This window comes from Eschrichtius robustus, chromosome 11 (assembly GCF_028021215.1).
Source record: "Eschrichtius robustus isolate mEscRob2 chromosome 11, mEscRob2.pri, whole genome shotgun sequence".
Taxonomy (NCBI): domain Eukaryota; kingdom Metazoa; phylum Chordata; class Mammalia; order Artiodactyla; family Eschrichtiidae; genus Eschrichtius; species Eschrichtius robustus.
In genome coordinates, this window is record NC_090834.1 from 64963066 (window position 1) to 64979462 (window position 16397).

The 16397-nt window shown below is 38.6% G+C and overlaps 1 protein-coding gene across 1 annotated transcript in view; it reads right to left on the bottom strand.

Moving 5' to 3' along the window:
• Nucleotides 1-790: 790 nt before the first annotated feature.
• LOC137771983 (interferon-induced very large GTPase 1-like) overlaps nt 791-16397 on the bottom strand; it is a 29788-nt gene continuing 14181 nt past the window's right edge. Inside the window, exon 3 of the mRNA XM_068555811.1 lies at nt 791-8321. Coding sequence (XP_068411912.1) covers nt 1021-8319 — 7299 coding nt within the window. The 5' untranslated portion in view covers nt 8320-8321 and the 3' untranslated portion in view covers nt 791-1020. The remainder of the gene's footprint in view (nt 8322-16397) is intronic.

Here is a 16397-nt window from a genome sequence, read left to right on the forward strand (position 1 = left end):
AAGCATCTCTTATTGAAATATCACCACACAAAACTATATATTTTTTGATATTTTAGTCTTGAAGGAATAGTTTTTTTAAATCATTAATGATTAAATGATCATGGCTTAATCAAATTTGACCTTGTCCACAGCCTTGATTAAAATGGCCCTTTTTACCTGGTCATGAATCTTGTTCCATTAACAAGTCCTTCTCAGACTTGTACATAGCTCTAGGCTTTGAATACCTAAGCTCCTGTGAATTTTTTCTTTTCCTTTTTTAAAAAACATGCACAGGCAAGTGCCAAGGCACCAGGGAAGAAGAGGATGATGGTTAAATAAGAAAAAGTTATTTAACTTCTATTTTCCATATTTGTTGAATAATGTTTCCAGAATTGATGCAGGCTCTATCCTGGTCAAGTTTCTGGTTTGTTTTGTTTTTTCATTTCCTATAACAGGATATCCCTTAAAAGCACTATATTTGGGATTGGGAATCATGAATTTTCCATGAATGTTTTTGCATTCAAGCATTAATAACTCTTCCTCACAAATTTCTGAGGGTAAAAAAAATACACTTAGAAATGAAAAGAATTTGTAGATTCCAGTCGAGAACTGTATATTGGTTAAACTATGTAGTTATTCTATAGAATTTGTGGCAGTCTGCAATGATTTTAACTTCCCTCTATGAAAATGACTTTCTTGTGACTTTAAATAACATTATATATTTAAAAATAAAAAATAACATTCAGAATGATAGTTTAAAATATGAAGTAGGTATTTTAAATGGATTTTTAAAAATTTTATCATGTACTCATATATTTTAGTAATCTGTTTTTAAAGCAAAAGGAATTGAGGCAAAGAAAAATGAAGGTTCTTTCTCAGCAAGTCTTCAACTCTTGCTGTTAACTGATTTAGTTTTAGATGTTTCAATTGAAAAAATTGATATAAGGGAGGTTTTCCTTATGAGTGGGTGATATTTTAGGCTTCCTCAGGTAATGTGCCTCCTTTGTTCAGATACTGGGGCTGTTTTGTGGTCATTGAGTATTAATTTTTTTTCAAGTCATTAAGCACATCCTGTTTCTTGATTTTGTTCCATGCATCAGGAATTTTACCTTTATCTATAAATCTTTTGAGATATTTTTCTTGTAGCTTTAATCTGAAGTGACAGACAAACCATTTCCAGTATGGCTGGGTGGATGTGTCTGGGGTGATACTCCACCTGGCATATTCCCCTCCTGCCTGTCGATAGTTCTTATATGGGACTTTCCTGCCATCTCCCAAAACCAAAAAGCAATCACTTGCTACCAGACTGGTACAGCAATCAATGACAAAATGGTCTGTTGTGTACCACCATCTTCCACTGACAGCCTGTGGACGATGGAAGGGAACACTGTGGTCTCCATCATGCGTAGGGATTGTGTTTGTACAAATTGCTCTACAGCAGGGACACTGTTTCCAGCAGCCAGAGAGATGTTCAGCGATTATTTTCTGGATTTCAGGAACGATTTCTTCTATAAGCATATACAAGTCATTCTCTTCTACTCTCTTCATTTCAGGATCCAAAGCTTTACTCATGGCTTCTTTGAGAAAGTCAATATCTTTTATCTCCTGGTGTTCAATGCTTATCAGGTCTTTTCGTGGAAAGATCAAGTTACTCCCCAGGTGATCACAGAACAAATCCAACCACCCAGACACAGTGCTGCTTTTATCTTTAGCTACTGCTGTGGATGCCTGAATAGCTGAGAGGATGGCATTCTTGATTTCATCTGAACTTATTTTTAAAAATGTCTTCATTTTTTCACTTCCTTTGTCAGAACAATATCTTTTAATGTGGTTTTCAATGTAATTCTTAAAAAATGATTCCGGATTATGAAGGTACTGCCAATAATTATCAAAATTTTCCTCTTCTGCCAGAGAGATGAGAATGTGTTTCTCCAGGTTAGCCCTATTTCCATTGAATGCCGGGCAGGTGGCTTGCATGTCCCCGGCAATTTTGCGGGCCATGTTTTTCTTTATGGTGTTGGAGACAGCAGTGGTGAGTTTGTGCCACAGAAAATCAACAAATGTTTTAATTGAGGTTGCTCCCTGACAAGAGATCTTAAAACTCATGAAGAAATCATCTTTCTTGCTTTCCAGATAGTTTACAGGATCATTTGCTCTCTTGAATGCCTTGTGCATATCATGAAACTTCATTGATGCTCTTTGGAATAAACACAAGGATAAGTCTATTTCATATTTTCTTGTAAATGTGTATCTTTCCTTAGTGGGTGCAGATTTCACCTCCTCATCTATTATTCTCAGGATTTCATAGAAATAACTTGGATTGTAATCATGCTTTTGCCTACAAATGTTGTTAATAGTTTCGTTAACTTTTGAAACAATGCCGTTAGTAGTCATATTTATGGACTCCTTATCCTGGGCCTCTAATGTCATTGTAACTAAGTTCAAATATTTCTTGTTCATTTTGATATGTTTGTCATATTTGATTTCAAACTTTTCTCCAGAATTTTTCTTCAGTATGCTTGCCATGTCTTTCTCCTTTTTGAAATAATCCAAAAGGATGTTTTCAGAATCCACTTCAATTTTAGGCTCTGTGATTGGAGGGTGAGTTGAGGACAAATCATAGACCCATTTTTTCCAAAGTGGGTTGAATTTCTCATGTAGCTCTTCCTCACTCAATTGGGTGCCCTTTACAGTTAAAGCCAACTCTCGGCTTTTTTCCAATAATTCCTTTTCATAACCTGATTTTTTGTTATGCAGTTTTTCTTGATTCTTTTTAAAACTAAGAAGTTCTTTGGCTTTTCTTTGGCTGTCTAAAATGAATGCCTCTTTAAGGATTATTAGCTTATTTTCAAAATTTCCTTTCCACTGTACCAGCACTTCACTATCTGGGTCTTCATTAAAATATTTTTCAAGTTCTTGCATGATGGCTTCATATTTCTCTGTAACTGGAGCCTCAATTGTGTGTGTTTCGAGTGTCTGTACTTTTTCATTCTGAATCTGGTTGATCAGCTGGTCCTGTATGCTCAGCACATGACTCCTCAACTCCCATGTCCAGTAGTTATACATGGTTTCCAGTTTGCTCATGGCCATGACCTCTCGGGTATTCCTGAAACTGAAAATAAAGTTTTCATTCAATAGGGCCCTCCACAAATCTTGAACTCGGAATTTTACGTCTGATATCTTCATGATGCTTCCCCTAGATTCCTGTTGGGCAGTCACAAGAATTCTGCTTTTCAGTTCTTGGACATTGTGGCTATAACGAGGATTGGGAGGGGCCATTGGGGGATTGCCATCCCAGAGGTGAGCAAAGTAGTAGACGTGGGTATTAACATCAAACTTAATGACATCACGAAAGTGGGTTACATCTGAGCACTGCTCTTCTTCAGCTGCTGTTGCTGCCATTTCGTCCAGTCTCTGCTCTAGCCGCCTTCGTCCTTCCATAGTTTGGTCTTTAGCTGTAACTTCTCCCACATTCTGATGCACAAAGAGGCAACTAGGAGAGATTTTTACTTGTTTCATCCTCAGAAAAGCTTGGACAACTATTTGTAGAATATCTTGCATTTCTGATGGATTTTCCCCGAAAATATTGATCAGAGTCAAGTTTCCAAGTCCGATGACAAAGGTTGCCAACTCATTGTCACGATTCTGGGACTTGTTGCTGAGTTCTGGGGCCCGAAGTCCTTCTGTGTCCACAACAAGCACAAAGTCAAAGCCAAGTTCCTTTGCGAATGTCTCCTCCACCTTCAGAAGCTGCATGTAGGCCCCCCGGGTACACCTCCCAGCACTGACAGTGAACTGCAGCCCAAAAAGTGCATTCAGCAGGGTGGATTTCCCTGAGCTCTGCAGGCCAAGGACAGAGAGAACAAAGAGCCGTTTGTTTCCAAGTTTCTCAGAGACCTTGTCAAAAACAGCTGCCACCCACCTCAGGGGCACATAAGAAGCATCCCCATCCATCAGCTCAATGGGAAAACCAGATAGCATCAGATCTGCAGCAATGTGGGGAAGGGAGAGAAATAGGGTATCTTTCATGGATGAAGCTTCTTCCAGAGCTTCATAGATCTGGCCAACTTCTCTGAGAAGTTGCTCAATTCCCAAGGTGCAGTCACTAATCTCTCTGGAGATAACTTCTATCTCATTTTGCAAGCCTTTCAGAGAGTTGCTCTTTGGTGCCTCTTGCTTTTCTTTTTGGACCAGTGACCACAATGCCTTTTTCTTCTCATTTAGTTTTTCCAAGTGTCCTGCAGTCAAATTGTCTAAAAACACACTCAGCCATTGCAAGAAGTAGAGTTTGGTGTCAGTTTCTGAATGATTTTGGAGAATTTCAAGGACAGAATGCATTAAATCGTTGAGAGGAAAGGCTTTTCTCAACTGTTGACATCGTATCATTTGTTTATCTGTCTCAATCTCACTCTTGTGTTGTTCAATGCTTCGATTCCCTTTTTCTCTCAGATGATAGAGTTCTTTGTCCTTTTTACACCAAAGTTGCCACAGTTTTCCCTGAAGGGGTAGTAAATTTTCCTTCATCTGAGGTATTTCCATCTCTCCCAGTAGGGCCATTAGAATCTCTGCCTTTTCTTTGGCTTCCTTGCATTCTCTCTGGTCTTCATCAATAAGCAATCCTTGCTTGCGAGCAATTTGGGCACAGTTCTCCAAGCTGAGTGCAGTGTCAGAAAGCTCTAACAAACGTCTGATTGTAGTTATGAGCTCCTCTATTAATTCTGCCTCATTTCTGTTTCTGATCCCAATTCTCACTCTTGGGCCAGAGTTATTTGCCATGGTTTTTTCTTTATCATCAAGCAAACAGATTAAAGTTTTTGATTTCTGACACAGGTCACGGACAATTTTTCGGGTTTCTTTATTGTCATCAGAAGTTGACATGAGGACCACAATGAGAGAAGAGACCTCCTGCAAAAAGGCAAGTTGCTTCTCATGTTCCTTTGCATCTCCATGAAGATTGATGAAGGTCAGGCAGTTGTCAAACCTGTCCTGATCTTCACCCCCAGGACAGAACCAGGCAACTTCCACCACACCTCCCATCAAGAGACAGTCTGTGCTGCTCCCTTTGCAATGTCGGTGAAAAAAGACATCATGTTTCCTTTTACTGAGAAGACAGTTCATGATCTGAGATTTGGAGGCAGAGAAGCCGTTTCCAACTCTAATGAAAGACACAATGGGGGTAGAGACACGACACATCTGCTGATTTTTGTAATTGTCCTTCTCCTCTTTTATTGATTTCCCTGCTTGCTGCCAGCTCCTCCTAATTTGACTGAGAGACCAGAGACAGAATTCAATTTGAGCATTGCAAGGATTAGGTATGAGAAGGGGGAGGGCAAACTGACAAATGGAAAGTTTGGCCAAAATGTATTGTCTGGCAAAATCATCTGCACAGTGAAGAATTGCCATCTGTATATCCATAGGGTGAATGTAGGGCCTGGCATTAGTGGCTGCTGAAGGATTAGTGGTGCTATTACTGTCTTCAAATAGATCTTCATATGGATCAAAAGCCTCCTTTTCTTGATTTGAGGTGCTTGGATAGACTTGCTTCTCTGTGTATTCATCATCCTTGATGATCAGGTATCTCAGCCCATAATCCAGCATCAGTAGCTTCTGTAGGAAATAGTAGGGAAGCTCTCTTTCAGAGCAGGGCTGGGTGTTGTACACAGGATTCTTGGAGATCACATGGAAGTTAGCTCTGCTCATCGTTTTTGGGTAGTAATGTTCTAGGCCTAGACGCTGGAGTATTTCTAGGAAGGCTCTATTTTCTATGACCTCCCGTTTTTTACTTTCATTATCATGTGGTTCATGGGGCTCTTTCTTTCCATGGAAAAGACTTTGCAATTGTTTTTTCACATCCTCCATTTGCAACGAAGAGACGGTGGCCTCATAATCCCCATCAATGAGCAATCTCAAGTCTTTTTCTAGGTTTTCCCAATCATGATCTGCCCCAAGTTTGGTGAGGACATGTACAACTTCTTTAGACAAAGATTGTCCCATGTGACGTCTTACTAATGCCAAGCGTTCTGTTTTCTCCTCTGGAGAAGCAACTTTGATGCCAAGTGTAGCTGTCAGACCTGTGAGCACCAGGAATGCCTGAGCCTTGTAGTTGCAAATATTTTTGAGCTCTTGGTATTTATCTAGGGCAGTTTGCATTTTATCCAGTAGGAAGTCTAACTCATCACACCCAAGGAGATACTGAAATGTATTGTTTACCACATGATATCCTGCACCAGCTGCAATCAAAAGTAGCAAGATGTGTGTGTCTGGCTGCCCCGTTTCTTGGAGGTATCTCAAGAAGCAGCCAAGAGACAAGCTGACCTCGTAAGTCGCCTTGCTTTGAGCTTCCTCCACTGATTCTGTGGATTCAGACTTGGCCTTTACTTCCATAAGGTCATTCTGGGTTTTTTTAAAGATTTTAATTAATTCAGAAAATTGGGTGATATTGACATTCTCTTCCTCTGGTTCTGACTGAAATATCCACTGCATGATGGAATGAGCCTGAGGAAAGTTTGTCACTTTGTAGATGTGAGGATCCAAAAGGCTGCACAACTGAGATTTAATAAATTTAGTTTCATAAATGGAATACTGTTTGCAGAAGTTGACAGTGTCTACCAGAAAATTCTGCAGACTCCTATCTGTGAGGCATATATTAGTCCAAGCGTTATAACTTTTTATTTTTTCACTTAATCTTTGCATGAAATTTATCAGCTTTTTAAGCTGCTCTTCAGGATCAGATACCTCCCAGGATTTCACATCCTCTAGGAAAAGCCTAGCCTCCTTCTGAACACTCAGTAATTCTTCTCCCTCCTGGATCTGGGCAGTAAGACCAGTCAGAGCAGTGTAGCTGTCTTTCAGGCAGTTAGCTACCTGATAAGGATCCTTAAAATCGCTTCGGTGGCTGGTGAGGATGATGTCCCAAACGGGCACCAGCTGAATTCCCCGGTCAATGACACACCAGGTTTGATTATTGGCAATTAGGCCAGCTTTCCACTGTGAAAGGCCATTTGCTTCTGGTGGGCCACCTGTCTGGGCCACAGATAATTGGACTTTGGTTTGGAGATTTTGGAAGGTTGTTCCCTGAGAGGCTGTTTTTGAATGAGAGTCTGACACATCCACACCTGCAGCAACATTCACTCCAAAGCCACTGTAGCTGCCCCTTATGTAAATATCCAGGGCCTCTGCAGCTTGCTGTTTCACTTCTGCCAGCTGCTCACTTTGGAAGCCCTCTGAAATGGCTTTCCACCAGTAGATTCCTCCCAGGTGCAGAGGGCCCTGGTTAGCATGAGAGCCAAACCTGTGGAAGAAGGCTTCAGTCCTGCGCCTCAGCAAGGGAAGTTTGTCTGGGTCTTCTGGCTGACCTGAAAGGTCTTCAATGCATTTCAGTTCCTGTAGAGCTGCCTTGGAGAACTGGAGCTGGTCAGTGGGAAATTGGCAGGAGGCCAGTGGGATGTAGTTGAACTTGGTTGAGCAGAAGTAAGAGTGCTTAGAATGTGACTGTTGGGTTTCCTTGGATTCTGAATGTTTGCTCTGATTCATAGCAGCTTCCAGGCTAAATCCCCAACCTCCACCCTTTGCTGAGGCAGTTACACTGAAGCCCAGCTTCTCTACAGCCTGGGTGAACATGGATTCTTTTTGAGAAGATGTAAATTCCTTTGTTTCCATCCGTGTACTCTGCTCAGGGCCACAGAGTGAGAACTCCTTGGGGACACTGAGTAGCTCCTCTTTCTTCTCTATCAGGCCCCTTTGGTTACTGGTTTTGTAAATTCCCTGAAGGGCTAGTCCTCCAGATGCATGTCGCACCAGCTCTCTATCTGGAAGGTTCTTCCTGTGAGACAGTGTCCCCTCCATAAGTTTGAGTTGTCCCAGCATGTTTTCCATGATGTCTCTTAGGGACTTTTCGGGACGTGGCCAGAACTCTTTGGGGATCTCCATTGCCTGCATCAGCTCTGCTTCCTTTTTCCTCACTGCCTCTTCCTGTCGCTGCCTCCCTTCTGCCAGCATCTCTCTTAGCTCCTGCAGTGCCTGTTCTGCCTGCTTCTGCCTTTTCTTTATTGTTTCCACCTGAGACTCCTGTAACTCTGAAAGAGTATTTGAGTATGACAGGTTAAGCAGCTTCTCCAGGGCCCTTTTCTCCCAGGGATGTTGTGCCTGGGATTGCAGCTTCTGGAGTTCTTTTTCTTCTAGGTGTTGTAAGGCTTGGGCACAGGTCACACCCAGGTGTTCCTGCAGCTTGGGCAACCAGTACTCAACTGCCAATCCTGCTTCTCTCAACATCTCTTGGAGATCTTGCCCATTTTTGCCTCTGAGCAGGAGCTCATTAGGGGTAGACTCTTCTGTGTCCATGGCTGTGGGACGAAAAGACACTCAGTTAGCCTTTGGCATGTTAATATACAGAACTCTGTGATTAATTTGCAGAAATCTGATGCTTTTCTAAACACTAATAATGAACTATCAGAAAAAGAAATTGAGGAAGCAGTCCCATTTATGATCACATTAGATAGAATAAAATATCTGGGAATAAACTTAATCAAGAAGGTGAAAGACCTATACTCTGAAAACTATAAATACCGATGAAGGAATTTGGAAATGATACAAAGAAATGGAGAGATATCCTCTGTTCCTAGATTAGAAGAATTAATGTTGTTAAAATGTGCATACTACACAAAGCAATCTATAGATTTAATGCAATCACTATCAAAATACCCATGACACTTTTCACAAAAGTAGGACAAATAATCCTAAAATTTATTTGGAACCACAGAAGACCAAATTGCCAAAGCAGTCTTGAGAAAAAAAGAAAGCTGGAGGTATCACATTCCCTGATTCAGACTATACTACAAAGCTACAGTAAGCAAAACAGCATGGTACTGGCCTAAAAACAGACACATAGATCAATGGAACAGAATAGAGAGCCCAGAAGTATATCTACACACTTATGGTCAGTTAATCTACAACAAAAGAGTAAGAACACAATGGAGAAAAGACAGTTTCTTCAATAAGTGGTGCTGGGAAAACTGGACAGCTACGTTAAAAGAATGAGATTAGCAAAAAATGGGCAGAAGACCTAAAAAGACATTTCCCTGAAGAGATGGCCAACAAGCATGTGAAAAGATGCTCAACATTGCTAATTGTTAGAGAAATGCAAATCAAAACCACAATGAGGTATCACCTCACACCAGTCATAATGGCCATCATCAAATAATCTACAAATAATAAATGCTGGAGAGGGTGTGGAGAAGAGGGAACACTTGTATACTATTACTGAGAATATAAGTTGGTTCAGCCACTATAGAAAAGATTGTGGAGGTTCCTCAAAAATTAAAAACAGGACCACAATATTGTCCAGCATCCACTTCTGGATATATATCCAAAGGAAGTGAAGACAGGGAATTGAAGAGATATATGCACTTCCATGTTTATTGCAGCATTATTCGCAATAGCCAAGATATGGAAACAGCCTAAGTGTCAGTGCATGGCTTAACAGATAAAGATTTACTACACACACAAACAATGGAATATTTATATTATTCAGTCATGAGAAAGAAGAAAATCTTGCCATGTGTGTGTGACAACACAGATGGACCTTGAGCGTATTATGCTGAGTGAGATAAGTCAGACAGAGAAAGACAAATCCTGTATAATATCACTTATATGTAGAATCTAAAAAGCCAAACTAGTAAAAACAGAGAGTAGGATGCTGGTTACAAGGGGTTGGAAGGTGTAGGAATTAGGGAGATGTTGTTTAAGGGTACAAATGTGCAACCAGTAGATAAATAAGTCCTAGACATCTAATGTTCAGATAGTGATTATAAGCAACATACTGTGTTATAAACTTCAAAGTTACCAAGAGACTATATCTTAATTGTTCCCACCACAATAAAGAAATGATCATGTGATGCGATAAAGGTGTTAGCTAACTCTATGTTGGTAATATTGCAATATATAAATGTATCAATTCAGCATGGTGTATACCTTAGACTTATGCAATGTTATATGTTAATTATATCTCAGTAAATAAATAAAATGCACTTCTTACCTGGTTTATACTTGTCACTCACTTCTTACTCTTCATCTGACACTAGTTAATAATATCTTTGTATTATGAATAACTGTTTTATATTATGAACTGTATATGGATTATGAAGATCTCTTTTCTACTGATGCCATCTTAATGCGTGTATGTAGGACCAAATGTTCTAGTATTCAGTGTTTCCTCAATGTTATGTTTTTCCCCCCAATGCCTTTGGACATATCTTTGGGCAGAAGATGAGATGAGATTTTACATGTCACAACTTCACACATTATTCAGGTTTCCCCTCTTTTTGGAATTCCTGTCCTACTGAACGTCACTATCGTACTTCCAGGTCAATGGGTGTCCTACTCATCCTTCTTCCTGCTGACATGAATGCAGTTCACCATGTCCTTTCAATTTATCCATTTAAATCTCTCTTCAATCTCAATTCTTTTTAATCCCCTACCAGCTCTCCAAAAGATTTTGCCTTCACCTTGTCTTTATTGGATTTCTATAATTTTCATCTCATCTTACACTCATTCTTATTTTGTGCTTTCCATCTTCCCCAATGTCACTAAAATTTGAATCTAGATTTATGGCAGACTCAGAAACTCAGAACAACGTTTTCAACTGAAGATATCTAAAATATCTAGATAAATTTTTAAGACAAATTCTTTGGAGCCTCAAGGAATTTACTGGATAGTGAAGTAATATCTGATGGAAGAGGTAAATAAATTTTAAGCAACTGAAATATTTCCATTACAAATTAAAGCCAACACTTAAGACCTTGGCATACACCAAGGAGGGCAAATAAATTCACAATCAGACATATCATAGTGGAACTGCAGAAAATAAAACAGCAAAAACAAAGCATTTAGAGAAAAACAGATTTTATCTCCAAACAACTAATAATTAGAGAGAGGGCTGACTTCTCAGCAGCATTGATGGAAGCCAGAAGCCAGTGGAATGGAATTTTAAATTTATTGAAAGAAAATAGCTGACAAACTAGGATTCTGTACAGAGTTAGATATCCTTAAAGAGTTACAGTGGAAGAAAAACATGATTGAAAAGAACACATTGACAGAGTTTGCTACTTGGAAATGCACGTTGAATGAACTACTAAGGCATGTTTTTCAGGAGAAGGAAAATATCACCAACAGGTCCTTGCGGTATTTGAGAGGAGGGTCAAAGATTCTATTGATTTTGGTGCCATTTGTTAAGTAGAATATATGTTGCAATTTCTAATATAATGTCAAACAGAAGAGTAACTGTCAAACTAACAGAGAAAAAATGAAATAACAAAAACACTTGATCATACAGCTTATCAAAATTTGTGGGCTACAGTGAAAACAGTGCTTAGAGGGAAATTTACATTGAATGCATATATAAGAAAAAATTATCTGAAATCAATAATCTAAGTTTCCACCTTAGGAAATGAAGAGAAAATTAAATTCAAATAAGCAAAAGAAAAGAAATAATGAAAACTAAAGCAGAAACCAATAAAATTGAAAACAGGAAATCAATAGAGAAAATCAATAAAACCATAATTTGATTCTGTGAAAATACCAACAAAAGTGATAATTCAGACTATGAAAAGAAGGAGGGAAGGCACAAATTACTAATACCAGAAATAAAATAGGGGTTATGAATATGAATCCTATAGACATTAAGAGGATGAAGAAAAGAGTACTATGAACAACTGTTTGCTCTCAAATTTGATAACCTAGATGAAATACACTAGTTCCTTGGAAGACAACAAGCTATTATAGCTTACATGAAAGGAAATAGATAATCTGAATAGGCCCGTGTGTATTAAAAAAAATTGAATCAATAATTAACAACCCATCCAAAACAGAAAGCGTCAGTCCCAGTGGGATTCACTGGTGAATTCTACCAGACATTTAAGGAAGAAATTGTACCAAATATCTACAATCTCTTTCAGAGGACAGAAGCAGAGGGAATACTTCCTAATTTAATTCATGAGGTCAACATCACCCTAATACCAAAATCAGTCAAGGACATTACAAGAAAGAGAACTATAAACCTATATCTCTCATGAAAAAAAAAAGTAACAAATCTAATAATATGTAAAAGAATAATCCACCACAACCAAGTGGGTTTTATCCCAGGTATGCAAAACTGATTCAACATTCAGAATCAATTAATGTAAAACACCACAACAGACTAAGAAGAAATATCACATGATCATACCAATATATGGAGAAAAACTATTTGACAAAATCCAACACCCATTCATTATAAAAACTTTCAGCAAACTAGGAATAGAGGGGAACTTCTTGAACTTGATAAAAGACACTAACAAAAACCCTACTGTTAACATCACACTGAATGGTAAGAACCTAGAAGCTTTCCTCTTAAAATGGAATTGGTAAAGGAATCCCGTTTCATCCCTCCTATCACACATCCTGTTGGAAGAGTTAGCTAATAAGATAAGAAAAGGAAATAAAAATATACAGATTGGGAAAAAATAAATAACACTGTCTTTGTTTGTAGATGACATACATGATCATCTATGTAAAAAATGCCAAAGAATCAACAACAGAAGAATCTCCTGGAACTGGTAAGTGAATATAGCAAGGTTGCAGGATACAAGGGTTAACTTACAAAAATTACTGTTTTTTTAATATGCTAGCAATAAACAATTGGAATTTGAGATTAAATACACAATACCATTTAAATTAGCACCCTCAAAAAAGAAATACTTAGATATAAACCTAATAAAATATGTTCAAGATCTATATAAGGAAAACCACAAAACCCTGATGAAAGAAATCAAAGAATATCTGCATAAATGGAGAGATATTTTGTGTTTAATATTAAGACCAGTTCTTCCCAACTTAATCTATAGAGACAATGCAATCCCAGCCAAAACCCAGCAAGTTATTGTGTGGATATCAACAACTTGATTCCGAAGTTTACAAGGAAAGCAAAAGACCCAGAATAGCCAACAAAATATTGGGGGAAGAACAAAGTCAGAATACTGACACTCCCAGATTTCAAGACTTACTGTGAAGCTATGAAGGTGCTTTGTGACCACCTAGAGGGGTGGGATAGGGAGGGTGGGAGGGAGACGCAAGAGGGAGGAGATATGGGGATATATGTATATGTATAGCTGATTCACTTCGTTATAAAGCAGAAGCTAACACACCATTGTAAAGCTATTATACTCCAATAAAGATTAAAAAAAAATAAAAGACAGTATGGTACTGGCAAAAGAAGAGACAAATAGAATTGATGAATGGGCTAGAAGAGCCAGGAATAGACCCACACAAATATAGTCAACTGATCTTGAGAAAGGAGTCAAGGTAATCCAATGGAAGAAAGGATAGTCTTAACAAAGGGTGCTGGAATAACTGGACATCTACATGCAAAAAAATGAATCTAGGTACAGACCTTGCACTCCTCACAAAATTAACTCAAAATGGATCGTATTACCTAAATATAAAATGCAAAACTATGAAACTCCTAGAAAACATAGGAGAAAATGTAGGTGACCTTGGGATTGACGATGACACTTTAGATACAAAATCAAAAGCATGATCCATGAAAGAATAAGTTAATAAGTGGACTTCATTAATTTTAAAACTTCTGTTGTATGAAAGATACTGTTTTAAAAAAAAGGAAAGATAAGCCAAAGCCTGGGAGCAAGTCTTTGCAAAATATATATCTAATAAAAGGCTGGTATCCCAAATGTACAAAGAATCCTTAAAACTCAACAGTAAGAAAACAAGCAACCCAATTAAAAATGGTGCAACATTTTTTAAAATTAATTAATTAATTTATTTTTGGCTGTGTTGGGTCTTCCTTTCTGTGTGAGGGCTTTCTCTAGTTGCGGCAAGCGGGGGCCACTCTTCATCGCAGTGCGCAGGCCTCTCACTATCGTGGCCTCTCTTGTTGCGGAGCACAGGCTCGAGATGCGTAGGCTCAGTAGTTGTGGCTCACGGGCCTAGTTGTTCCGTGGCATGTGGGATCTTCCCAGACCAGGGCTCGAACTCGTGTCCCCTGCATTAGCAGGCAGATTCTCAACCACTGCGCCACCGGGGAAGCCGGTGCAACATTTTTGAACAGATATTTTACCAAAAACATATGCAAATGGCAAATAAACATGAAAAAATGCTCACCATCTTTGTCATTAGAGAACTGCAAATTAAAACAGCAAGATGCCACTACACACCAATTAGGATGGCTAAGAACTCTCATACATTGCTGGTAGGAATGCAAAATGTTACAGTTACTTTGGAAGACTGGTTGGCAGTTTCTTACAAAAAAAAAACAAAACCCTGTACTGTTATTATATGATTCAGCAACGAAGCTACTTGGTATTTACTCAAATGAGTTGAAAACTTAAGTCTACACAAAACCTTCCCATGATGTCTATAGAAGCTTTATTCATATTTGCAAACTTGGATGCGAACAAGAGGTCCTTCAGTAGGTTAATAGATTAACAAACTGTGGTACATCCATACAATGGATTATTATTTAGCAAAAAAAGAATTGAGCTATAAAGCCATGAAAAGACATGGAAGAACCTTAAACCACATTGCTATGTGAAAGAAATCAGTCGGATAAAGCTACATAATTTATGATTCCAACTATATGAAATAGTGGAAGCCAAAACTTTGGATACCGTAAAAAGATCCGTGGATGCCAGGGGTTGTGGAGAGAAAAAAATGGTGCCAATAGACTTGCTTGATGCAGCGTTGCCACAAACCTTCAATTTGTAATAAAACACAATACCCGTGAAGTGCAATAAAATGAGATATGCCTATGTACCTATTAGAATGGCCAAAATCCAGATCACTGGCAACACCAATTGCTGACAAGGGTCTGGCATGAAAGAAGCTCATATTCATTGCTTCTGGGAGTGCAAACGGAATAGCTACTTTGAAAGTCAGTTTGGTTCATTCTTACAAAACCAAATATTCTTTTTGCATATGATTAGCAATCATGCTCCTTGGTATTTACCTAAATTATACCTCACAAAAGCTGGCACACAGATGTCTATAGCAGCTTTATTTATAATTTCAAAAACTTGGAAGTAACCAAGATATCCTTCAATAGGTCAATGGATAAATAAACCGTGGTACATCTAGACAATGGAATATTATTCAGTTCTAAAAAAAATGAAAAGAATGAAGTGAAATTAAATGAAAAGAAATGAGAAGACATGGAGTAAACTTAAAAGTATATTTCTAAGCGTAAAAAGTGAGACTAAAATGCCTACATACTTTATGATTCCAACTGTATGACATTATGGAAAAGACAAAACTATGGTGTCAGCAGAAAGATGAGTGGTTACAAGGAAAGAATGAGTAGGAGGAGCACAGAGGATTTTTAGGGCAGTGAACCTATTCTGTATATTTAAGGGTTTGTTACACTTCATTAGACATTTTTCAAAACCCATAGAATGTGCAAGACCTATGTAAACTACGTACTCTGGGTGATAATTGATTTTTCAATGTGGGCTCATCACTGTAACAGATGTGCCACTTTGTTGGGGGATGTTGATAATGCAGGAGATGACACGTGCGGGGGCAAGAGGTATATGGGAAATCTCTGTAACTTCTGCTTATTTATGTGTAAACCTAAAAGTGCTCTAAAAAATAAGTTCAATAAAAATAAAGCAAAGTTTACAGAATTACTTGGTGAAATTGATAATCCACAACTACTTTAGGAAAGGTTTAGTATTTAGTATGTTTTTTGGTACCTGATAAAACAAACCAAGAAAAAGTAAGTAAATACAAAGAGAACTCGAACAATATGATTAGCAACCCAACCTAATGTCCCCATGTAGAACACTGCTCACAACATGTTTTCATTGTGTCTCTAATGAGTTGTAGAAAGCCTTTAGGCTGGGCAGGGGACAGCCACGTGTTTGGGGATTGTTGGTGGATAGTTGAGGGGAGAGGAGAAGAAAGTTGAATACCTGGGTGAGGGCATGAAGACATGCATTTGGAGAGCCAATCTAGGGATCAGCCTAAGACAGAGATGTGGTCTTCACCAGCCAGAACTCCCCATGAAGGTGGATCAAAACAGGATGTCCCAATTGCACTCATCACCTGATTTCCAAACCTCTCCCTCCTTTTGTTTTCCCATCACACTCATCCTATTTTAATTTTTCCAGTGTCTCAGGTTCCAAATAGTCACCTTTGACTTCTGTCTCTCTTTAGCTCACTACAATCAGACATCATATTCTCAAATTCTTCCATCCAGTTCAAACCCATGTACATATCATAGACTATGTGCCAGGTGGTCTGCTCAAAAATGGGGTTATAGGCATGAATAAGACATGGTCAGAGAGGGTTCTGCATCAGTCTAGGAGGAAGGAAATGATGAGAGTCTAGGAGGAGGGAGAAACAGAGCTTTAATTGGAGCTCTAATCCTCATT